The sequence below is a fragment of the Suricata suricatta genome, chromosome 13 (assembly GCF_006229205.1).
Source record: "Suricata suricatta isolate VVHF042 chromosome 13, meerkat_22Aug2017_6uvM2_HiC, whole genome shotgun sequence".
Classification (NCBI taxonomy): Eukaryota; Metazoa; Chordata; class Mammalia; order Carnivora; family Herpestidae; genus Suricata; species Suricata suricatta.
The window spans coordinates 51,798,023-51,825,228 of NC_043712.1; the positions used below are offsets into that span (position 1 = coordinate 51,798,023).

General features: G+C 36.5%; 1 protein-coding gene across 1 annotated transcript in view; it reads right to left on the bottom strand.

Moving 5' to 3' along the window:
* CCDC171 (coiled-coil domain containing 171) overlaps positions 1-27,206 on the bottom strand; it is a 287,055-nt gene that overhangs the window by 206,429 nt on the left and 53,420 nt on the right. The window contains exons 9-11 of the mRNA XM_029919663.1: positions 18,625-18,717; positions 15,181-15,341; positions 3,242-3,380 (exon numbers count right to left, since the gene is read on the bottom strand). Of these exons, the coding sequence (XP_029775523.1) occupies positions 3,242-3,380; positions 15,181-15,341; positions 18,625-18,717 (393 nt within the window). The remainder of the gene's footprint in view (positions 1-3,241; positions 3,381-15,180; positions 15,342-18,624; positions 18,718-27,206) is intronic.

Genomic DNA, 27,206 nt, shown 5'->3' on the forward strand with positions numbered 1-27,206 from the left:
AGTTCAAAGCAAAAATAATAATAGCCAGCTCTGAAGATGCAAAACTAAAAACATTCTATTTTTTATGGTTTAAAATTTTTAATTTGGCAGATATCTTTTTAGAAAAAAATTTTTAATCTTTATTTATTTACTTAAAGAAAGAGAGAGAATGCATGCACACATGAGTGGGGAAGGGGCAAAGACAGAAGTAGAGAGAAACCCAAGCAAATTTCATACTGACAGCACAGAGCCCAAAGTGGGGCTTGATCCCATGACTGTGAGATCTTGAGGTGCCCCCAAGAGAAAAAATTTTTTAACTTCTGCCCCCACCCCAAAGGCCACTAATCTATTAGAAAATAAGACAAAGAAATATGTGCAAGAAAAATATATTTAAGAAACATGATAGATGAATTTTTTATAAAAATAAAAGCACTGTACTTACTATGTAAAGGAACAGTATTTTCATTAAATTAATTTTCATTAAATAATTCTTGAATTTCATATTATGGCCAGATAAAGAGATAGAGAACAATAGTTCTAATCAGAAAACAGAACGAGTTGGAAAGCTCATGACAGGGAAAGGAAAGAAAAAAGAAGAGCAAAAGAAACAGAAAGATGGAAGAAAAATAAGACATAAAGCTCTGGATTTATGAGAGATGAAAAATAGGGAGGAAAATACAAATAGGTTGAACCATATAAACTGAAAATCACTTGGGGCACGCTGAATAAGTTTTCTGAACATCCCATTAGTTCTGCAGCAAGGAACTACTATTCACAGAGCAACATTTAGTAATCCATTAAGCTTTGAAGAAACAATTAGCCTGCAATCTTCCAAGCTGTGATCTGAACAATAGTGCTTTACAGGATGAGACCCAAACAAGGCTACAACTTGCCTTATTTCAGATCATGTACCACACTGTAAAGCTAAAAAATAAAAACCTGTTAGCACCAAGTAAAAAAATTATTGTAATATTTTTTTTATGTTTATTTATTTTTGAGAGAGACAGAGCATAAGCATGAGCATGAGCAAGGAAGAGTCAGAGAGAGAGAGAGGAAAACACAGAATCCAAAGCAGGCTCCACGCTCTTCTTAGCTGTCAGCACAGAGCCAGATGCAGTGCTCAAACCCACGAACTATGAGATCATGACCTGAACCAAAGTCAAACACTTAACCCACTGAGCCACCCAGGCGCACCCCAAGTAAAACTTTTTAATCACAAAGCACTAGTATCCTCTATGGTGAATAAATCCAGGCTTCTTTTATTTGGTACCTGGTCACTGGAGTGCTGGAAGGCCAAATTACGAGAATTCATGCACCTATGCACATGACTATCTTCCCTGTCACATTCTTAGTCATAACTGGCTAACTTTCCAAACTCTTGAAAACAGAGTCCATGAGCAAGAAAATCAATCCATGACTAAGCTTGATGGCTCTCACACGTTTTTCTCCACCACTGATTCACTTCCTGAAGCAGGAATTAAGAGGTAGGATAGCCTATGAATTTAGGGAAGCACATGAGAGTGAACAGGTAATAAAGTATGCTCCACGGAGAGCTCTGAACTTATCTAAAACTCCACATCCAAAGTACCCAAACTACTAATTTAACCAAACAGCAAAAAATATATCAGTACCTGAATCAGGACACATTGAATATCCTGGGTTGAATGAAGACTGTGCATACATTAGATCATTTGAAAGTGATAGAGTGTAAATTTTATCTCACCACTACCTTTCTATCTGAGCAGCACTGATTTGGCCACTACTTCGTTTTTTAATTTTTTTTTAACATTTATTTATTTTTGAGAGACAGAGAGAGGCACAGTGTGAGCAGGAAAGGGGTAGAGAGATAGAAAGACATAGAAGGCAAAGCAGGCTCCAGGCTCTGAATTGTCAGCACAGAGCCTGATGTGGGGCTCGAACCCACAAACCGTGAGATCATGACCTGAACTGAAGTTGGACGCTTAACCAACTGAGCCACTCAGGCGCCCCTGCCCACGACTTCTTAATATAACCCAGAGTCTCCACCTTTTTTGACAAGGAAAAAAAAAAAACACTAAGAGTTCAAAGTGAAGTAGGCAGTATCTACAGAAGGTATACATGTGAGGAGAAGACAAAGAAGAAACAGGGTACTACTCTAGACTTTATGTCCTCCTTCTCGAGGTTCTCAGCAAACAGCAGAATAGTGGTGTGCTGCATCAACCAAATAAATGCATCCAATAAATGTTTAGGGAAGCACGCACTGTGGTGGAATCTTGGCATGGAAAATGAATTAACTTAATGCATTCACAACCTCTTGGGAGAGATAATACACATCAGATTTGGGGGAGTGTTATGCTAAACTGTGGTGAAGGTGCTAAACTAAGTACTAAAGAAACACAAAGTTGGGAAAAGGAAAAGTTCCGACTAGGAGGATGGGAAAGTGGGGAAGGATGGAATTATGGAAGGCATCACGGATTGCAAGATATTAGAATAGGGCATTACAGGATACATAGGAGTTTACCAAAGGAAAAAAATAAAAAAGGAGCAGTTCAGCCAACGTGGGTCCAGGAAAATTAACAGTCTTAATGAAAGCAGGAAGATACAAAAAATATAGAATGTGTTTAGGAAGCCAAGTGTACTCTAATGTGAAATGTGGCTGTAGCAAGGTAAGAAGGCCACGGAAACAAAGAAGCTGGAAGAGGTAACATGGAGGCACAAAGAAAGGGGCCTCAGACTGTAGGACAAGAAGCTGAACTTCATTCTGAAAACAACAAGGAGACATTGATGGTTTTTTCATAAAGTGAGGGTGACAAGATCAGATCAATATCTTAGGAAGACAAATGTGGTGATGGTGTGAAAGCTGGATTACTGGGGAATGAAAACAAAATGATCAGGTACAAAATGACCACAAAAGGAGGTCTTTGAAATCATTAGATTTATTGATTATAAACCTTGACACCCCCCCCCTCACCTAAGTATCATTGTTCTATTCACCAAAAAAAAAAAAGCAAGAAAAAGGTAAACCTCTGAATAAATTCTCAAATATTCTATAATTCAGTTTTCACTAGTTCAACTAGTTTTCCCAATTTTTCTGAAGAAGAAATGATTCTTACATATATATTTGATGTAATCAGCATCTCTGGTTTCAAAATCTTATATCAATATCACTGAAATTACTTTCATACTATTATCACATGGCATGTAGTTAGGGGAAAAAAACCTGTTAAACATCAGATTTGACCCAATAAAGTAATTGCCATAGGGCTTTAGTCTTTATCCTTACCATTACAAGTTCTTCCTGTAATTCGCTGCAACTTTTTTCATTATACTGGAGTCTCTTTGAAAGGTCTATAATTACTTTCTTCTGTTCCTCGATCTCTTCATTTAGTTTCTTGGTTTTGGAGAAATACTCTCTTTCTAATCTGAAAAGTTAAAGGGTCAGAGCAGACTTTTCAAATACGGTTTTATCAAGTCCTATTACATAGCTTTCACATGACTGGCAGATGTATTATCTATCATGTGTTTGTGCCAAAGGCTTTTAAAGACCACCTCTCCTTTTTCTGAACAGAAAGGGTTGCACATGCTTAAATGAAAGACTTTAAAGGAATAATACCTCACCCCTTTGTTAGTATGTATTTTACTATGCCCAAGGTTATAAGCAAAATCGATTTGGTTAGTGTTGATTTGGTCTCACCAGTATCTTTGATGAACAAAACCCACATGCAACAGTTCAGTTAGCTCAGAAACTGCCACAAGACAAAAAACAATTCTATCAAACAATTTTCAGATTAAAATACAACATTAGAAATGGAACAAATGTTTTATTCATGAATGTCCATGCAAGTGGAATTTAGTTTGATGGCATAGAAGATCCAAAAGAAAGAATTATCAAAAATCATTCATATTCACAATGAAAAATCATAAAATTCTTTGCTTTTCTTTCTTTTTTAAGTTTCTTTTTCCCATTAGTTATATACAGTGTAATGTTAGTTTCAGGTGTACAATATAGTGATTTATCACTTACCTACGACACCTGGTGCTCATCACAAATGCCCTCCTTAATACCCATCACCCATTTAGCCCATCTCCCACCCACCTCCCTCCAGCAACCCTCCGTTTGTTCTCTATAGTTGCAAGTCTGTTTCTTGGTTTGCCTCTCTCATTTTTTCCCCTATGTTCATCTGTTTTGTTTCTTAAATCCCACATATGAGTGAAATGATATGGGATTTGTTTTTCTCTGACTTACTTCGCTTAGCATAGTACTCTCTAGCTCCATCCACATCACTGTAAATGGCAAGATTTCATTCTTTTTGATGGCTGAGTAATATCCCACTGTGTGTGTGTTTGTGTGTATAAATATATACACATATAGCACCTCTTCTTTATCCATTCATCAGTCAATGGACATTTGTGTTCTTTCCATAATTTGGCTACTGTTGTTAGTGCTGCTGTAAACATTGTGGTGCAAGTAACCCTTCAAATCTGGGTTTTTGTATACTTTGAGTAAACACCTAGTAGTGCAATTGCTGGATTGTAAGGTAATTCTACTTCTAACTTTCTGAGGAACCTCCATACCATTTTGCAGAATGGCTGCACCAGTTTACATTCCCAACAAAAGTGCAAGAGGGCTCCCCTTTCTCAGCATCCTTGCCAACACCTATTGCTTCGTGTGTTGCTAACTTTAGCCATTCTAACAGGTGTGAGGTGGTATACCTCATCATGGTTCTAATTTGTATTTTCCTGATGATGAGTGATGTTGAGCATCTTTTCATGTATCTGTTGGCCATTTGGATGTTTTCTTTGGAAAAATATCCACTCATGTCTTCTGCCCATTTTTAATGGGATAATCTGTTGAGTGTTGAATCTGATATGTTCTTCATAGACTTTGATACTAACACTTTAACAGATAAGTCATTTACAAATATCTTCTCCCCTTACAAACGTTGCCTTGTAGTTTTGTTGATTGTTTCCTTCACTTTGTAGAACATATTTACCTTGGTGAAGTCCCAATGGTTTATTTTTGCCTTTGTTTCCCTTGCCTCAGAAGACCTATCTAGTAAGAAGTTGCTAGAGATGATGTCAGAGTAGTTACTGCCTGTGTTCTCCCCTAGGATTTTGATCATTTCCTGTCTCACGTTTAGGTCTTTTATACATTTTGTATTGATTTTTGTGTATGGTGTGAGAAAGTGGTCCAGTTTCATTCTTTTGCAAGTTGCTGTCCACTTTACCCAACACCATTTGTCAAAGAGACTGTCTTTTTTTCCATTGGATATTCTTTCCTGCTTTGTTGAAGATTAGTTGGCCATACAGTTGTGGTTCCATTTCTGGATTTTCTATTCTGTTCCATTGATATATGTGTCTGTTTTTGTACCAGTATTTATACTGTCTTGATTGCTATAGCTTTGTAATATAATTTGCAGTCTGAAATTGATGCTTCCAGCTTTGCTTTTCTTTTTAAAGGCTGTTTGGCTATTCAATCTGTGTAGTTATATCCAAATTTTAGGATTGTTTATTCTAGCTCTGTGATAAGTGCTAGTGGTATTTTTATAGGGATTGCATTAAATGTATAGATTGCTTTGAGTAGTATAGACATTGTAACAATATTGGTTCTTCCAATCCATGAACATGGAATGTTTTTCCATTTCTTTGTGTTATCTTCAATTTCTTTCATCAGTGCTTTATAGGTTTTAGAGCATAAATCTTTTATCTCTTCAGTTAGGTTTAATCCTAAGTATCTTACAGTTTTTGGTGCAATTGTAAATGGAATCAATTTCTCTATTTCTCTTTCTGCTATTCCATTATTGAAGTATAGAAATGCAACAGATATCTATGTGTTGTTGATACTGTATCCTGCAACTTTACTTAATTTGTGGATCAGTTCTAGCAATTTTTTGGTGGAGTCTTTTGGTTTTCTACCTAGAGTGTTATGTTGTCTGAAAACAGTGCAAGTTTAACTTTTTCCTTGCCCATTTGGATGACTTTTATTTCTTTTTTGTTTTCTGATTGCTGAGGCCAGGGCTTCCAGTACTATGTTAAATAACTGGTGAAAGTGGGCATCCCTATCTCGTTCTTAACCATAGAGGGAAAGCTCTCTGTTTTTTCCCCATTGAGAATGATATTAACTGTGGGTATTCCACATATGGCCTTTATTATGTTGAGGTATATTCCCTCAAAACCTGCTTTTTGAGGGTTGGGGCGCCTGGGCAGCTCAGTTAGATAAGCGTCCAATTTCGGCTCAGGTGCTGTTGACAGCTCAGAGCCTAGAGCCTGCTTTGAATTCTGTCTCCCTCTCTCTCTGCCCCTCTCCCACTCACGCTCTCTCACTCTTCTCTTTTATTAATGTGGTATATCATGATGATTGATTTGCAAATATTGAACCATCCCTGCAGCCCAGGAATAAATCCCACTTGATTGTGGCAAATGATTTTTAAGGTACTGTTTGATTCAATTCGCTAGTATTTTGTTGAGAATCTTTATGCCCATATTCATCACTGATATTGGCCTACAGTTCTCTTTTTTTAGTAGAGTATTTGTCTGATTTTGGAATCAGAGTAATGCTGACCTCATAGAATGAGTTTGGAAGCTTTCCTTCAATTTTTAGTTTTTGGAATAGTTTGAGAAGAATAAATATTGTCTTCTTTAAATGTTTGGTAAAGGGGCACCTGTGTGGCGCAGTCAGTTAAGCATCCAACTCTTGCTCTCGGCTCACGTCATGATCTCTCAGTGTGAGCCTGAGGCCTGTGTCAGGTTGTGCACTGTTGGTACACACAGCCTCTTGGGATTCTGTCTCTCCTTCTCTCTCTGCCCCTCCCCTGCTTGTGCATGTGGTCTCCTCTCTCTCTCTCTCTCTCTCTCTCTCTCTCTCTCTCTCTCTCAAAACAGATAAACTTATTAAATAAATAAAGAATGTTTGATAGACAGGCACCTGCATGGCTCAGATGGCTGCAAAACTAACTCCTGACTTTGCCTCAGGTCATGATCTCATGGTTCATGAGATCAAGCCCCATGTCAGGCTCCACACTGACAGTAAGGAGACTGCTTGGGATTCGCTCTCTCTGCCCTTCCTCCAACCTCTCTTTCCCTCTCTCTCTCTGTCAAAATAAACTCTTAAAAATAAATGAATGAATGAATGAATGAATAAATGAATAAATAAATAAATGTTTGGCAGAATTCCTCTGTGGAGCCTTATGGCCCTGGACTTTTGCTTATTAGAAGATTTTTGATTACTGATTCAATTTTTTTGCTCATTATCAGTCTGTTCAACTTTTCTATTTCTTCCTGTTTCAGTTTTGGTGGTTTGTATGTTTCTAGAAACTTATTTATTTCTTCAAAATTGTCCAATTTGTTGGCATAAAATTTTCCATAATATTCTTTCATAATTGTTTGTATTTCTGTGGTGCTGTTATTTCTTTTTTCTCATTTGTGATTTATTTATTTGGGTCCTTTCTCTTTTCTTTTTGATAAGTTTGTCCAGGGGTTATCAATTGTATTAATTTTTTTCAAAGATCCAGCTCCTGGCTTCATCGATCTGTTCTACTGGGGTTTTTCTTTTCATTTCTATATCATTTCTGTCTGCTCCATCTTAATTATTTCCCTTCTGCTGCTAGCCTTAGGCTTCATTTGTTGTTCTTTTTCCAGCCCTTTAGGTGTAAGGTTAGGTTGTTTATCTGAGATTTTTCTGGCTTTTTGAGGCAGACCTGTATTGCGATATACTTCCCTGTTAGGACCACTTCTGTTGCATCCCAAAGATTTTGGACCATTTTGTTTTCATTTACATTTGTTTCCATGTATTTTCTTAATCTTCTTTAAATTCCTGGTTGACCTATTCCCCCTTTAGTTGGATGTTGTTTGACTTCCATGTATTTGTGGTCTTTCCAGAATTTTTTTTGTGGTTGACTTCAAGTTTCATAGAGTTGTGGTTAGAAAATATGCAATGGTATGATTTCAATCTTTTTGTACTTGCTGAGGCCTAGTATGTGACCTAGTATGTTATCTATTCTGGAGAATGGAATAACAGTGACAGGGAGCCTAAAAAACAATTTGTTCAGAATGGAGAAAGTGGAGAGAAGAGCCCAAGATGGATGTCTCCTACAAGAAACTTAAAACAAGAGAATTGCTGAGATATAGGACCATAATGAGAGATTTTCAGTCCTGTTAGAGAGTAATTTAAGAGTAGTTCAGTAATTGGTGCATATAAACTAATCCAATTTATAATGAGGCAATTACTAATTATTCCTTCATTTGATAATTGAGCAAATCTTTACTTAGCAGCTCTTAAGTGCCAGGCACTATTCTAAGCACTGGTAGATAGCAATGAACAAAACAAAGTTCCTGTCCCCATTAAGAGGAAAGACCATAAACAATAAAGAATATAATAAAATGTGCTATGAAGAGAAATAAAGATGAGTTATAAAAAAAAGTTACAGAAAAAAATACCCCAAAATATAAGCCCACAGAAAGGATGAAAGGAGGGAAGGAATAAGTGTGCTGTGTGGGAGAAGGGTACAATGGAGATAAGTGGGGGCCGACAGATAATGTGTAAAGGTGGAATTGAAAACATGACCGGATATGCATGTTATTCAGAAATATGAAGTTATATCAGAAGAAACAGCAATAAGAAATAAAAGTTGCTTCAAAGGACTAGAAACTGGTAGTAGAGAGCAAGGGGCATGGAACTGCTGACCTTGCAGTACTGTTTTACTTTTCAGACTAGGTACCAGCTAATTTGATGATAAAGTCACAATTTTAATTAAAAGTTATTGTTACTCAGCAAATATAAAATTAAGAGCTTCTGTCATTTGGGGCTGAGTTCAAGCTCAAACTAAGTCCACTGAAATGGGGGGCACTCCTACTGTCAGCCATGTAATGCACAAGCCAAGAAGTCGTCAGTTCCTGCACTTCCTGAAAAACCCCACCACGGGCAAAGAGTTAAGGGGGAGGGGGGACGCGGGGGTTGGAATGAAGGGAGCCCCATCTCTTTGAATTTCAAAGAAGGACTAGGACTTGGCAGGTGGAGGATTTAAGCAAGAAAGAAAAGGGAGAGGTAGGAAATTTGTAGTTAAGATGCCTTCTTTCCTAATATTCCCAGTCTATTTTTTTTTTTAAAGAGCTCATCTAAGGGGTGCTGGGGTGGCTCACTCAGTTAGGCTTCTGACTCTTTTTTTGACTCAGGTCATGATCTCACAGTTTATGAGATCAAGCCTCACCTCAGCCTCTATGCTGATAGCCCAGAGCCTGGTGGGGATTTTCTCTCTCCCTCTCTCTGTTCCTTGCTGTTCCTACTCTCTCTCTCAAAATAAATAAACATTTTTTAAAATCTAAAAGAAATAAATAAAAGAGCTCAGCTAAGAACTTTACCACAGGCTGTTTTAACAAATAATCATCTTTGGACTTTTATCTACATTGTAAATAATAACACTGCTAATAAATTTTAATATTTTTGTTATTTTTATACTTTTGGGTGTTACATTTAGAAAAATAAAGAAGTTCCTAATTATTGAGGGCAATGAAATAGATAAACTGAGATTAAGTACATCTAGTATCATATCTTTGAACAGGTTTTTTTTGTTAATTTTTTTAAATTTACATCCAAGTTAGTTAGCATACAGTGCAATAATGATTTCAAGAGTAGAGCCCAGTGATTCATCCCCTACATATAACACCCAGTGCTCATCCCAGCAAGTGTCCTCCCTGCCCCTTCCCCATCCCTCCACCCACAACTCCTCTAGCAACTCTCAGTTTGTTCTCTATATTTAAGAGTCTCTTATGTTTTGTCCCCCTCCCTGTTTTTACATATTGTTGCTTCACTTCCCTTATGTTCATCCATTTTGTATCTTAAATTCCACGTATGAATGAAGTCATATGATATTTGTCTTTCTCTGGCTAATTTCACTTAGCATAATATCCTTTCATCTCATCCACATTGTTGCAAATGGCAAGATTTCATTATGTTTGATTTCTGAGTAATCCTCCATTGTATGTATACACCACATGTTCATTATCCATTCATCTGTCAATGGACATTTGGGCTCTTTCCATACTTTGGCTACTATCGATAGCACTGCTATAAACATTGGGGTATATGTGCCCTCGGAAATAGCACTCCTGTATCCTTTGGATAAATACCTAGCAGTGCAATTGCTGAGTCTAAGGGTAGTTCTATTTTTAACTTTTTGAGGAAGCTTCACTGTTTTTCAGACTGGCTGCAGCAGTTTGCATTCCCTCCAGCAGTCCAAAAGGGTTCCTCTTTCTCCACATCCTCACCAACATCTGTCTTTGTCTGAGTTGTTAATTTTAGCCATTTTGACTGGTGTGAGGTGGTATCTCTTTGTGGTTTTGACTTGTATTTCCCTGATGATGAGTGCTGTTGAGCATTTTTTCATGTGTCTGTTAGCCATCTGGATGTCTTTGGAAAAGCGTCTATTCATATCTTTTGCCCATTTCTTCACTGGATTATTTGTTTTTGGGGTGTTGAGTTTGATAAGTTCTCTATAGATTTTGGATACTAACCCTGTATCTGATATGTCATTTGCAAATACCTTCTCCCATTCCTTAGGTTGCCTCTTAGTTTTGCTTAGTTTTGTTTCCTTTGTCATGCAGAAGCTTTTTATCTTGATGAGGTCCCAATAGTTCATTTTTGCCTTTGTTTCCCTTGCCTTCAGAAACATGTTGAGTAAGAAGTTGCTGCAGCCAAGGTCAAAGAGGCTTTTGCCTGCTTTCCCCTTTAGGGTTTTGATGGCCTGCTGTCTTACATTTAGGTCTTTCATGTCACTGTCCAGTTTTCCCAGCACTATTTGCTCAAGAGACTGTCTTTTTTCCATTGGATATTCTTTCCTGCTTTGTCAAAGATTACTTGGCCATATGTTTGAGGATCCATTTCTGGGTTCTCTATTCTGTTCCATTGATCTGTGTGTCTGTTTTTGTGCCAATACCATACTGTCTTGATTACAGCTTTGTAATCCATCTTGAAGTCTGGAATTGTGATGTCTCCAGCTTTGGATTATTTTTTCAGGATTGCTTTGGCTATTCGGGGCGTTTTCTATTCCATACAAATTTTAGGATTGTTTGTTCTAGCTCTGTGAAGAATGCTGGTGTTATTTTGATGGGATTGCACTGAATATGTAAATTGCTTTGGGTAATATCGACATTTTAACAAGACTTGTTCTTCCAATCCATGAGCATGGAATGTTTTTTCATTTTTTGTGTGTCTTCTTCAATTTCTCTCATAAGCTTTCTATAGTTTTCAGTGTATAGATTTTTCACCTTTTTAGTTAGGTTTATTCCTAGGTATTTTATGGGTTTTGGTGCAATTGTAAATGGGATCGATTCCTTGATTTCTCTTTCTGCTGCTTCACTATTGGTGTATAGAAATGCAACCAATTTCTGTGCATTGATTTCATATCCTGCAACTCTGCTGAGTTCATGGACCAGTTCTAGCAGGTTTTTGGTGGAATCTTGTGAGTCTTCCATATACAGTATCATGTCATCTGCGAAGACAAGTTTGACCTCCTCCTTGGCGATTTGGATACCTTTAATTTCTTTGTGTTGTCTGATTGCTGAGGCTAGGACTTCCAATACTATGTTGAATAACAGTGGCAAGAGTGGACATCCCTGTCACATTCCTGACCTTAGGAGGAAAGCTCTCAGTTTTTCCCCACTGGGGATGATATTAGCTTTGGGTCTTTCGTATATGGCTTTTATGATCTTGAGGTATGATCCTTCTATCCCTACTTTCTTGAAGTTTTTATCAAGAAAGGATGTTGTATTTTGGCAAATGCTTTCTCAGCATTTATTGACAGGATCATGTGGTTCTTGTCCTTTTTTTCATTAATGTGATGTATCACACTGCTTGATTTGCAGATATTGAATCAGCCCTGCATCCAAGGTATAAATCCCACTTGATTGTGGTGAATAATTCTTTTAATGTATTGTTGGATCTGGTTGGCTAGTATCTTGTTGAGAATTTTTGCATCCCTGTTCATCAGAGAAACTGGTCTATAGTTTTCCTTTTTGGAATCAAGGTAATGCTGGCCTCGCAGAATGAGTTTGGAAGTTTCCCTTCCATTTCTATTTTTTGGAAGAGCTTCAAAAGAATAGGTGTTAATTCTTCTTTATATGTTTGGTAGAATTCCCCCTGGAAAGCCATCTAGCCCTGGATTCTTGTTTTTTGGGAGATTTTTTATTACTAATTAAACTTCTTTACTGGTTTTCAAATTTTCTATTTCTTCCTGTTTCAGTTTTGGTAGTTTATATATTTCTAGGAATTTGTCCATTTCTTCCTGAACAGTGTTGTTTGAATTTTAATTTTAGGGGCACCTGGGTGGCTCTGTCAGTTAAGCATCCAACTTCAGCTCGGGTCTGATCTCATGGTTCATGAGTCTGAGCCTCGATTTGCACTGTGTGCTGTCAGTATAGAGTCTGCTTCAGATCCTCTCTTTCCCTCTGTTTCTGCCCCTGCCTCTCCCTCTCTCTCTCCCTATCTCTCTCAGCCTAAAATAAATAAACATTAAATTTTTAATTTAATTTTAAACTAGATGTAAAATTACCATGATCTCCTTCCCCCTATCACTGCTGGACAATCAGTTACCACTGCTAATAAACACCTGGCATACAAAAGATTCTAAAATGAAAAGATTATTAAAAAGCTTTACTTTCATACTACAACTTTTAGGTGCAAAAGAAATTTATAGCTAAGAAAATTTGATTAAAGAAATACAGAATAGGGATATATTCTATCTAAAATTATATACATAATATATTTTTAAGTAGCCTGTTACTTTAAAATATATATGTAAATTATACATAAACACATATATATTCCATCTAAGATAATTTCATGCAGGAATGTTCACAGTTATGAAACACTTGACCAAAATCATAAATCTGAAATACACACACACCTTTCTCCTGACCTATGCCTACCCAGGAAAAAAAAGAAGCTTAAAAACCTTCCCCACTGGCAAAGTTCAGACACATTTTTTCTACAAAATCTTTATTACCAGTTGTTAAATCAGTTCTATCCAACGGGAAAAACAATGTCCTACCCCAAACTCCCTGCTCTCAAAGTTGTAAATAAAAGGTATCATTTACCTTAAAGACCTAAAATCTATCAAGTTTCCTTTTGGAATACATGATCCCAAACTTAGAGCTACTTTGAAAAATTAATATGTGAGAGTTCGTGACTCTAGAACATTTTAAAGTATTTTTTAAAGAAGATTCTGAAGAAAATTCAGAAGTACAAATAGAAAATGAAATAGCTTAACCAATCATTCCTCATGTCATATCATTCCCGCCAATACCACAGAGCAGTGGAACAGAAGAGGCTGCCATGTTACATACAAAGAAAAGGAAGATGCGGTGGGGAAGAGAAGTCCCAGGAACAGAGTCACAGAAAGGAGTAGTGGGCTGTAATTAGTATTCAGTGTTCACTGTTTATTATTATAGCACAGTTATGTAGGGATGAAGAACAGATAAGGGATATTATGTTAAAGTACAGAAAATTGTTAGCTGGTGCTTAGTTGGAATATGTAACTAATATTTAGAATTGTTCATTAATGCTTATTGGAATACAAAATTTGAGCAATATTTTTCAAGCACCAAAACACAAATAATAGCACAACAAACCCTAAGGAAAAAAATTGCCTTGGGGTCTGATTAGAAAAGCACATAGGTTAAAATCCTGGAGTGTGAGGCACCTGGCTGGCTCAGTTAGTTGGTGGGCCATGCTATTCTTGATTTAGGGTCCTGAGTTTGAGCTCCACACTGCAGGTGGAGTTTACTTTAAAAATATAGATATTGGAGCTTCATTGTTAGCAGGTCCTTTAAAATTCCACTAGTCCAACTTTTGCAGGATTCTCTTCTTCGATATCCATGACAAAGAACCTTCTACCTTCTGTTTTGAACCTCCCAAGGCTGGAAGCGCACTAGTTCCCCCAAAGAAGCCTATTATTTAATTGTTGAAAGCTTTAATTGTTGGGAGTATAGTCTGACTTGTTACAGTTTCACTTGCAGGTTCTAATTACTATCCCAAAGCAGTAGTTAAGAAGCCTGCACTATATTCTATATAAAGGCCCTTCAAATATATTTATATATAAATGTGCAGATTCAAGCAATGGTTCAAAGGAAATACAGGAGGATAAGTCCTTAGAATAATATTCACAGAAGCTCATCTAAGTTATCCCAGAGGAAGCAAAAACATTCAGTTCAGAATTACTGGTTTAAAATATCATAAGCATTACTAATAAATGTAATCTCAGCTAAAGAAATTTAAATTTTTTCAACATGTCTTTTAAGTCAGTCTTTCAAGTACCATCTTTATGATTTTGCCCTACCTGTAATAATTACTACTATTTAAGAATGCTTTCTTTAACTCATTACTTATGTTAAATGAAGTATTTTAAGAGGAATCTTCATGTTGTTGCTGCAAGTGGAAAATCATGATCTGTCATATATAAACTAATATTAAAAATAAATACATTACTTTACAGTACCAAACTATTATGTCACATACCAATGGTGGTATGCATTTCACCCTATGGAGAGAAATGGTTTAAAACATCTACTACCAATTTTTTAAAACATATTAAAGAATTATGAACTTATTAAAGCATCCTACAGAACATTCCAGGTGAAAGGCTTTTGAATGGAAAAAAGTTAAAATCAGTAGGAATCAAAAAGATCCTGACTCTGCTACTTACTAGTTGTGTTTTCCCATACTTATTAAGCCTCAAGTTCTACATCTGTAAAACAGGGATAAAAAGAAAAGCTACCTCATGGAATGTTATATAAATTAAATAAAATCATGCAATGCTAGATTCAAGTGAGCCACAATGCATGCTGGCCACCAAGAGTGGTATTAGTCCTACCACTATTATTTCTGTAGTTTGAGAAAATCTCAAACATTATCCATCTCCATATAGACCTTTTTAGGTGGCCTAGAAACCAAGGTCTTTAAAGATACTGTATTACATCAGTAAATACAAAGTACATTAACATATTTACTTTCTAGGGTAAAAACTGCATTTCTGAGACTACTTGGAACAGCCATGATACTTCAAAAGCCAAAAAAGCAGAGAAGTATAGTTCTGTTTTATTAAGTCTTTGAAATCCCCAATCGAGCACTGGCATCAATGAGAGCTCTATCTAAAATACTACACATTCATACTTACGTGGTTTCATAAACCCTTTATATTAATTTGAAGAATTTTACAGTTAAACACTTACAAATTTAATTTCGCAAAGCTCTCTTGTGCGTTATGCTTTTCTCGCTCATAGGCACTTTCTACTTCTTTGAATTCATTCTTGATCATTTCCAAGTCAGCAACAGCTTCTGCTTGGCTGGCCTTTTCTACCTGCAAAGCTCCTTCAAGGTCTCGAATCCGTAACTACCAAAGGACAGAGAAGTTGTGAAAGCAAGGAAGGAAACACTAAAGTCAGTCCAATTGAACAGCGTAATTTATCAGTAGTGGAACTTCTTCCTTTATGTTTTGGTTTAAAAAGGAAAATCAACAAAAGACAGGGTACTCCCTTTCTGAGCTTGTTTAATGGAAGGAAGAGTGGAAGAAGACTTAACTGTGCTATGGAAACACCTAACCAAAGTGCCTAATTTCAACCTATAATCCACGTTCAAAACTTTTTATACAACACAATAAAATAAGTGGTTTTTTGAAAATAAAAGGGAAGAATTCTTCCCCTCTTATGAGAAACATTGTTACATTAATATCTTTAGAATCCAAAGAAAGTTTTATTCCTAGAGATTTCTTACTGTAGACAAGTAAAACTTTTATTACCAAATAACACTATTTGACTAAAATATTTGTAAGTATAGGATATCTGGAATGTGCCTGAAAATGATATAGTGTTGGGAGTAGATGAGGGCAATCAATAAAAAACATAACTGGCCTGAGGAAAATCTTGAGTGATGGCTACACAGGAAGCTCGTTTTACCATTCTACTTCTGCATACACTTGAAACTTTACACAATAAAACACTTTAAAAACTGGATTCCATATCAACACCGATAGTAGAAGGGAGAAGCAAAGCCGCATGTTTCCATAAAAGAAGAATATGCAGCTATAAAAAAAAAAGCTGTGAAACAACTTTTAAGGGGCACCTGTGTCGCTCAGTAGGTAAGCATCTGACTTCACTCCTTCATGATCTCCCAGTTCATGAGTTCAAGCCCCGCTATCAGGTGAGCCCTGCTTCGCTCTCTCTCTGCCCCTCGCTCACTTGTGCCCTCTCTCTCAAACAAAACAAAACACAACAAAAAAAACTTTAGAAAAGGAGGTTCTCTATGTGGTTCTCTGTGAGTGTTAACATTTATCAAAAAAGCAAAGTCCACATAAACTAACGAAAGGAAATAGAATAGATATGGAGATACAACTTGGCAAATTTTCAGATTTGTTCTTTTAAACTTTCTTTTCCTTTTTTAAAAAAAATTTCTAATGTTTATTTTTGAGAAAGAGAGAGAGAGAGGGAGAAAGAGAGAGACAGAGCATGAGCAGCGGAGGGTCAGAGAGGGAGACACAGAATGAAGGAAGCTCCAGGCTCCGAGCTGTCAGCACAGAGCCAAACATGGGGCTTGAACTTACAAACCACAAGACCATGACCTGAGCCAAAGCTGGAGACTTAAGTAACTGAGCCACCCGGGTGCCCCTAAACTTTATTTTTGTTTGCTATTTTATCTAAATTCAATGTTTGCAAGTACATCTTGCATCTTACATAATACATCTGGACATTTCCTTCTATCTGCATTGCTATCTCCTTTCAGAAAATAAGTACACTCAATCACAAATGATAAATCAACCCAACTGACAGAGAAGTATTTTTCAAATTAATAATTGGGTCAACTCTCTGACTCTACTTTTTCGTTTTTATGACATAGCATTTAAACAAACTAAACTATAGTTTATGATAAAATGGTGATTAATTACAACTATTTAGTAGTCTCATTTGCTTTTAAACTAATCTGAAATTGAGTTTTACTAGATGTACTTCATTGAAAATACTTGTCAATATTTATAGATGTATGGTTCAAATAGAAACATTAGGTTTTTTTCAGTCATAACACTAAGTCAAATATGAAATATTAATTTATATAAGTAAAAATATAAATGTAATTATTTTTATTTTTATAGCTATTAACTATATATCCTCAGGTATAAATTATAACTACAATGAAAAATTTCATTTTGAATTATACTTCTTTCATAATTTAAAACTTTAGCCTTATTTCTTATTGATGCCATCTTGGATGATTTAATCATTAAAAAAAACTTTAACTTGTACAAGTTTGCTTAAAATACAAACACTCAAATACATGGGCCTGAGAATTTTGCAGGCAAAAAGGGCATTTCATTAAAGATAAAAGTAAAAAATAATAATTTATTATAAACTTCTCATGAGCTTAGTTACACCCTATAATAAGACCTGTTTCAATAGTAAAGTAAAACTTGGCAAGTTTTATTAATTAAAATTTAATGTAAGGGAAAAATCTAAGCCTTAAAAAAAATCCACATTAAATTAAGGAACTTAGGGGCACCTGGTTCAGTCAGTAGAGCATGCAACTCTTGATCTCAGGGTTGTGAGTTCAAGCCCCACTCCGGGTGCTGAGCCAACTTTAAGAACATTAAATTAAGGAACTTAGATTTCTGGAACTTTATGTGAAACTTGATTTATACACAACACAGGTTTATGGGCCAGACTTGGTCCGTGTACAGTAGTTTGCCAACCCCTGGTTAGAATGCCTTCACTTCTCTTAGAAATGCCTTCTCGTTCTAAGATGTCAAGGACACCTTCCCTTAGGATGCCTTCAATTAATTCTCCTCTCACATTTAGTCTTTATTAAATGCCCCAAGGTATTTTAGTATTTCATATTTCTATCCACACATCTATCTGTTTATCTGTATAGATGTAGATGGATTGATTAAATACACAGTATTTCTGGTAATAGAATGTAAGTTCCAAAAGGAGTTCCTTCACCTTTATACCTTCAGCTCCTTTTCTTTTTTTAATGTTTATTTACTTGGGGGTGGGGGTTGGGAATGACTAGGGGAGGGACAGAGAGAGAGGCAGACAGAGAACCCAAAGCTCTGCGCTGAGAGCCGGGAGTCTGACGCCAGGCTCAAATTCTCAAACCATGAGATCATGACCAGTGTCAAAGTCATACTCTCAACCGACTGAGCCACCAGGTGCCCCACCTTCACCTCTTAATACAGTGATAAGCAACATGCACAGGAAATACACACAATAAATGAAGGTGCATATTTTTTAAAATATGTTTTCAAAAAGAAATTCATCCCATGGCTGTTGATAAAAAGAATACTCTGATCAGTAAATCTGTAATAGGCCAGGTGGTAAATAAGTTGGACTTTGCAAGTCATAAGGTCTCTGCCACAACCAACCCCGTGGCACTGCAGCACAGAAGCCCCACAGACAAGACAAAACCTCCCTCGAACATGCCGGGGGTGAGATGTGGCCTGTGGGCTGTAGTGTCAAACCCTCCTCTCCTACAGTAAAAACCACCCTCAACTCCATCCTGATACAAATAGAATGAGCATCTTAACAACATGCTACCCATTCTAAACACACACCTTAGTTCTCTGAACAGAAGCCCGCTCTTCCCAGCTTAATAAAATCCATACAAAAAAAATTTTGTTTATGCTTTACCTGAATAATTTCAGAATTAAATTTTGATTCCAAATGTGCTGCTCTCTCTGCTTCAATATTTTCTTCTAATTTCCTCACTCTTAAAGTAGTTGCCTGAAAACAAATTCAAAGTTTAAACTCACAGAAATTGGTTTTTAATGGGGACATGGATCTTTGCAACAACATGGATGGAGCTCCAATGCTAAGCAAAATAAATCACTTAGAAAAGACAAATACCATATGATTTCACTCAAGTGTGGAATTGAAGAAACAAAACAAATGGGCAAAGGGAAAACAAGAGAGACAAACCAAAACACAGACAGACTACAGAGGGTAAACAGATGGTTGGTTACAGAGGGGAGGGAGGAATGGGTGAAATAGGTGAAGGGGAATAAGAGGACACTCATCATGATGATACCGAGCAATGTGTAAAATTACAGAATCGTAATACTGTACACCTGAAACTATACTGGAATCAAAATTAAAAACTTTTTTTAAGCGAACATAAATCATACTTTAGATTACTGTAGACTCGTTTTTTCTGCTTTTCCAAGATTGTAAAAGACATGGTAAAAACTGTTAAATTGTTAACAATTGTTAAACATGTTTACCATGTTAAAATCATCCTCGGAGGACACCTGGGTGGCTCAGTCAGTTAAGTGCCCGACTTTGGCTCAGGTCATGCTCTTGCAGTTTGTGGATTCAAGCCCTGCGTCGGGCTCTGTGCTGACAGCTCAGAGACTGGAGCCTGCTTCAGATGCTGCCTCTCTCTCTCTCTCTGCCCCTCCTCCACTCACGCTGTCTCTCTCCATCTCTCAAAAATGAATAAATGTTTAAAAAAATTTTAAAAATCATGCTCAGGAAGAATAATCCAGACCTTGCTTTTTTCTCCTTTTTTACTAATCTATACATGTATTCAAAGTGTGTAATTTGATAAGTGTATGTCCACACCCATGAAATCACTGCCATAATCAAGATAAGAAATATTTCCATGACCCCTATAAGTTTCCTTCTGTCTCTTGGTAGCTTCACACAGCCCTTACCATCCCGCCCCCACCCCAAGTAATCACTCATCTGCTTCTGTCACTATCACTCACTTGGTATTTTCCAGAATTTCATAGAGATGGAGTCACACAGCATGTACTCCATATTGCCTCACTTCTTTCTCCCAGTGTAAGTATTTTGAGCTTCACCATGTGGTTGCATTTAAGCAATAGTTTATTCCTTTTTATTGTTAAAGTGTTCCACTGTGTTGATACGCCACAACTGACTCATCTGTTCACCAGTTTAGGTACATTTGAGTTGTTTCCAGTATAGGCGATTACAAAGGAGACCATGAGCCTTTGCGTGCACACCTATGTATGGGCATGTAGTTTCATTTCTTGGGGTAAACAGTGAAGGGAAGAATGACAGTGTCATATGGTAGGTGTGTATTTAATGTTTTATGAAACTACCAAACTTTTCCAAATTGTTTATAATTTTATACATCCTCAACAACACTTGGCATAGTCAATTTTTGTTTTTTCATTTTTTGAGTGGAGGAGAATTTAAGACATTCCAATAGGCACACAATGGTATTCCATTTCAGGTTCAATTTGCATTTCCCTAATGACTGATGACATTGAGCATCTTCTCACATATTTATTTACCACCTGTATACCTTCTTTGGGGAAATATCTGCTCAGATCTTTTCCCCATTTTATAACTAGGTTGTTTTTCTTATTACTGAGTTTTGAGAATTCATTATACAATCTGGATATGAGTCATTTACTGGATATGTGATTTGCAAAACATTTACTCCAAGTCTACAGCTTGTTTTTTTGTTCTGTTAACAGTGTCTTTCACAAAGTAAAAGTTTTTGGGGCGCCTGGGTGGCTCAGTCAGTTAGGCAACCAACTAAGTCTTCACTTCAGCTCAGGTCACGATCTCGCAGTTCATGAGTTGGAGCCCGGAGTTGGGCTGTCAGCACACAGACTACTTGAAATTCTCTGTCTCCCTCTCTGTCCGCCCCCCCCCACTCATTCTCATTCTCTCCCTCTCTCTCAAAAATAAACTTTTAAAATAAACTTTTGAAAAAGCAAAAGCTTTTATAATGGTGAAGTCCAATTTATCCATTTTCAGACAGGGGTCAACTTCTGACCAGAAGTCAAGAGATTTTTTAATGTGATTTTTGTTGAGAAAATGCAACCCTGGGAAGCACTGGATTCCTGGCCCCAGAGAAGTCACTGGCCATGACCAAAAGCCTGTTGGGGGCAAGGAGGGCTCCAGATGTCTCAGGATAACAGTAGCAAAGAAAAGCCATGCCTACACTCTTGTCTGTCAAATAAAGTTGGCTCAGTAGTGATGGAGGAAGACATTACTAATTTGATTTCCTTTTCAAATAAAATCTGGATAAGAAATAAGTTTCTATTAGTTATATTTCCTTTATCATTTAGTCTAAGCTGAAGTTTTTTAAAACCCCAACTTGATTAATTTGATGTTTCCTCTTTCCTCCTAACCTTTCCTTTTTTTTTTTTTTTTTCAGAGACAGTAATGTAATGAATCACACAGGAAGGAGCATAAATAAAAACTGGATACTTCACAAACAAATCAAGTAGTCTGTGAATATGTAGGAAATGACTACACCTTTCTTTGATAAAGCATATTCCTGTGATGTCGTTATAAAGTAAAGCAAAAACACAAATATCCCTTCCTCTCTAGTGGCCACGTAGTACCTCTTGCTACTCACAGCCTTCCTAGTCAAGAAGCAATTCTGCTTCAAGATTCAATCACTCTGTTTCACAAATGTGAATTTTTTTTTACACTGACTTATGTGCTTTACTTATATTTTGCAATTCTATCAATAATATTTCTTAATGAGTTACTAGAAAAGACTTTTTTTCCAGAGGGCAGACAAAGCAGTAAGTCCAAATGTGATCTTTCGGGCTTAAAGATAATTTAAATCCAAAACAATAAAATGATTTTTTTAAGTTAGTAGAGTACAGTATCTTTAAGGGTAAAGTCTGACATTTATATCCTATACTGCTAGAGTATTTTGAAATAGGAGTCATTCTACTAAAACATGAAACTGGTATATATTTCTAACTTACTCTGACAACTCAAGATTCAAGATTCAAAAAAACTGGAAATGAGGAAATATAAAACTAAAGAAGGGCGACTGGATGGGTCAGTCAGTTAAACGTCCAACTCCTGATTTCTGCTCCAGTCATGATCTCATGGTCCGTGAGATAAGGCCCCACGTCAGCCTCGGCTCTGACAGTACAGAGCCTGCTTGGGATTCTCTCTCTCTCTCTCTCTCCCTTCCTTTCTACCCCTGCCTCACTTGTAGGTGTACATGCTTGCTCTCTCTTTCTCTCAAAACAAATAAAAATAAACTAAAAAAAACTAAAGAGTTATTACTACTTTTTGGGGTGTAATAATAATTGGTATTGTGGCACCTGGCTGGCTCAGTCAGTAGAGCATGCAACTCTTGATTCTCAGGGTCATGAGTTCAAGCCCATTTGGCATAGAGATTACTTTTTAAAAATTATATTTTTCAATAATTGGCATTTTTAACTCCTATATCTTAAAATACTAAAGTGTTCATGGATGAAATCATGTAATGTCTAGATTTGCTTTAAAATAATAAACTGAAGGTGGGGTGTCGGGGTTGCTCAGCCAGTTAAGTGACTAACTCCTGGTTTTGGCTCAGGTCGTGATCTCACAGTTTGTGGATTCAAGCCCTACGCTGGGCTCCACGCTGACAGTGCTGGGATTCTCTGTCTGTCTGTCTGTCTCTCTCTCTCAAAATAAATAAAGTTTTAAAAATAATAATAATAATAAACTGGGGGTTATGAGGGGAAGTTGATAATCATGAAATAATGATTTGTTGCTCATTGGCCATTAGTTGATCATTCTTGAAGCTGAGTGATAGGCACATGAAGTTCATTTTAGTATTCTCCCAACTTTCATGTATGACTGAAATTTTCCACACTGAAAAAGTTTTTAAAACAGCAACAAAAGCAAAGGAAGTATGGTGGGGAAGTATGGTGCTGGTAACATTATTTCAAGACAAAACTCTATTTTGACAACAAAAGATCATTAAAATGAATTAAGCCATTCATTCCTCAGCAAAAAAAAGTCAGTGGGAAGTTGGGAGTTTAAACCAATCAATTCTTACCTACACTGTCGAAATGTTAAGCTATATCAAAGCAAATATTCTCTTCATACTCACTACCCCCTGTCTCAAAACGTGTTTCACAGCAAACATTCATCCCATGGGGTGTTATTAGCTATTATACGAAAAAGCAATTTCATCATCATAAGGTGAAAGACACAGAATTAAACCCAAACAATTTTACGAAAGCACTTCTTGAAAAGTTAACATGATCTAGAAGAGGAAGAGCAAAGTTGGAAGACTCACATTTCCTGATTTCAAAACTACTACAAAACTACAGTGATGGAAACAATGTGGAACTGGCCTAAGGACAGTCCTATAGATCTACAGAAAAGAACTGGGGTTCCATAAAAACACCAGGCATCAATGGCCAACTGATTTTTCACGAGAGGGCCAAAACCATTCTATGAGAAAGAATCGTTTTTTTCATTAAGCAGTGCAGAGGCAATGGGATATACATATTCAAAAGAATAAACGTAGGGGGTAGTTGAACAAAAATAAGTTCAAAAGGATCAATGGCCTAAACACAAGAGCTAAAATCATAAAACTCTTAGAAGAAAACATAGAATTCAAGATCTCAGATTTGGCAACAGATTCTGAAATACAACATCAAAAGCATGAATAACAAAAGAAAAAAATAAATTGGACTTCATAAACATTTTAAATTTTGAGCATCAAAGGATACTATTAAAAAGTGGAAGGCAACCTAGAGGACAGAAAATATTTACAAATCAAGTATCTGTTTAGAGTCTAGTATGCAGAATATACAAAGAACTGTCACAATAAAAAGATAAACACAATTTTAAAAAATTAGTAAAGGGCTTGAATAGACATTTCTCAAAAAAAGACATGAAAATGGACAGTAAGTATATCAAATGATGGCCAACACTTTTAGTCATCAGGGAAATACACATCCAAACCACAAAGGGACACATCCTCAGGCACACAAGACTAGCTATAATGTTAAAAGTGGAAAACAGCAAGCATTGGTGAAGATGTAGAAACATTAGAAATCTCTTGAATTACCATTGGGAATGTAAACTGGTGCCACCACTATGGAAAACGGTTTCTCAGTTTCTTAAAAAGTTAAACAGAGTCACCATAATATCCAGTATTTCTATTTCTGGGTATATACCCCAGAGAAATAAAAACATGTTCAAACACGGGGTGCCAGGGGCGTCGGTTAAGCATCTGGCTTCAGCTCAGGTCATAATCTCATGGTTCATGGGTTCCAGCCCCGCCTCAGGCTGTGTGCTAACAGCTAGCTCAGAGCCTGGAGCCTGCTTCAGATTCTGTATCTCCCTCTCTCTCTCTCTCTGACCCTCCCCTGCTCATGTTGTCTCTCTCTGTCTCTCAGAAATAATAAAAAAAAACATTAAAAAAATTTTTGAACATGTTCAGACAAAAACATGTACACAAATGTTCATATCAGCATAACTGCCAAAAGATAGAAACAATTCAAATGTCCATCAACTGATGAATGATAAACAAAATATAATGTATCCCTATAAAAGAATATTATTCAGCCAAAAAAATAGGAAATTAATTTTTGTTGCATTAACAAACATATAGGAACCTTGAAAATATATGTTAAATGAAAGAAACCAGACACAAAGAGACCATGTATTATGTAACTTCATTTATATGAAATTTCCAGGACAGGCAAATCCATAGGGATAGAAACTGTGTTATGTGGTTGCCAGTAGCTAGGGAGGGAGGGAGGAACGAGCAGTGATTGCTAATAGACATGAAGTGGTGAGAACATTCTGGAATTAGAGAGTGGTTGCACCACCTTGTGAATATACTACAAACCAATTGTATACTTTAAAAGGATGAATGTGAGGTGCCTGGGTGGCTCAGTCGGTTGAGCGTCCGGCTTTGGCTCAGGCCATGATTTCACGGTTCATGGGTTTGAGCCCCAGGTCAGGCTCTGTGCTGACAGCTAGCTCAGAGCCTGGAGCCTGCCTTCAGATTCTGTGTCTCTCCCTCTCTCTCTCTCTGACCCTCCCCCGCTCACACCGTCTCTCTCTGTCTCTCAAAAATAAATAAAAACACTTTAAAAATTTTTAAAAAGAAACTTTATTTTAAAAAATAAATAAATAAAAGGATGAATGTTACAATATGTGAAATGTATCTCAACAAAAAATAAAAAGAATCCTGAGTGTAAGAACCAAAGACAATGTCAAAGAAGTGATTCATAATTTCTGAAAAATGTTCTCTCTAAATGCTGACTTTGATCCTTAGAACAAGGGATTCCCCCATTGGTTTTAGGTATAAAGCATGATATCTACTATAGCAGAAAAATTCCTCTTTTAGCCAGATTAAAATGATCATTACTCTAGGTAGGTCCAATTAAATTTTTTTCTTTAATTTTCTTAATGTTTTATAGAGACAGAGTGCAAGTAGGGGAGGAACAGAGAGAGGGAGACACAGAATAAAAAGCAGGCACCAGGCTCTGAGTTGTCAGCACAGAGTCCAATGTAGGGCTCGAACCCATGAACCATGTGATCATGACCTGAACAGAAATTGGTGACTTAACCACCTGAGCCACTCAAGTGCTCCTAAAAGAATTTTTTTTAATGTAAACCTTACAAAATACTCACTTTAGATTCTATAAGTCAGATGAAGTCTAACCAGTCACAAGAAAATAGCCCTTAGGCACTGAGAATAAAAAATTAGAATATGAAAAAAAGTTAATAAAGACAGAGGGAAGAAACCAGTCTAACAAAGTTTTTTTTTTCAAATTCCAAATATCATATGCATAAGCTTCTCTTATCAAAACAAGTCTTTTATTTTATTGAAATATAGAATATTCAGTGATTCTATGATAAAAGAATCAGCAATTCAAGTCTTCTTTTCATTTCTCATATATATGCTATGTCATATTAATTAATTAATCATCTGATTTTCACTCCAAAAGTCAAGGAGAGGTTCTGTTATTCCCACCTAGACCATAACTAAATGGGCTGAAATAATAAGCCCGAGATCACATCTTTTATTTTCATATCTTCCTGCTTTGAATGAATGTCCAGAAGAAAACAACACTATCAACTGTTATTACTAATAGTATCATTTCATCAGTGAGGACAGAAAAAAAACTTCAAATCTTTAAACAAACTTCCAAGACTGGCCTTTGTTGATAGACATAATTAAATTAAAGCCCTCCTACTAAATATTTTTTTAAAATCTCCTAGTCTGGTGAATTAATTCTTATATCCAGCAGAGGGTGCTAGAGGTACATCAATGTGCTGTTCACAAATTTTCTTTTCTTCCAATAATACCGCCTAAGAGAACCAGTACAATCATAAACTGTCTCATTAGTATCCAGTCCTAACATAATCAACAAAGCAAGGACAGAAATATTAACAGGATTCAGGTTAAAATACAAAAACGGACACAAATTCATATACGCCATAAGTCAATTTAAGCATACACAGGTTTGCCTATAACACAAGCACTACACTATTCTGTCTGTTCCTTAACGCTGTGAACAACAGAGTTCTTTATGTAACACAAAATGAGTACATATCTGATCATTTACTGGCTGGTTTTCATGCCCTTTCCTACTGCAATATACTGCCAACACATTTTTATTTCAATAAATACTATATATTCACCATAACTATTTCATTATTTTATGATTTAGATCTCATTCAGTCATGTTCAGCCCAATTAGATAATCTACTTCACTTTTAAAAAGTGAATGTTTGTTGTTTGAAGAAGGTAGTTTAGAGAAGGATGTCTCCTGTTCAACCCCTTGGTACATATTATCATAACACAGGTTATGAGCCGCCAACTCCAATTCAGCAGCAGAACTAACCAAACACTTCCAGGCCACATTTGTTCTCCACACCACATCTGCTCCTGTGGCTTCCATGGGCCTGTTCCAAAAGTCTCACAAAAGTTATCAAAACAGATGTGTGCACTGTTGAAAGACTGGGGGGGAAAAACACTCCTACTACATTACTTCCTCCTCAAAGAGAACATAAGTAGCTCAGAGGATAGCCGTGAACTTAAGGAATTAGCCGAACAGCAAAACTCTGATACACCAAATTCAGCTCACTAAAATGAACAAGACAACCAGGGGAGGAAATGTCAGAAAAGTACATACTAGAGAGTTCTTGGTAGAATGCTATAGAGCAGCATTTTCAAAACAGTTGCACAAAGTTTGCCCCAGAATGTCAACAGCTGTATAAATAGAAAGTGGCTATTTACTGAACTCTTTCTCCAGATTTTATCACCTTATATTTCCCATTAATGGACATGTTCACAGCAACCAATTGAGTAAGAATCCATCTTCAAAAAGATAATTCTAAGGAACTGAATCATCACAGACTGATCAATCGTTATTTTAGTGGTACGTGTATTTTGTTATATTTTAGTGACTGCAAATAATTTTTTATATGTGCGTGTAAACAATTAACTACAATACTTATTCCTACCTGGC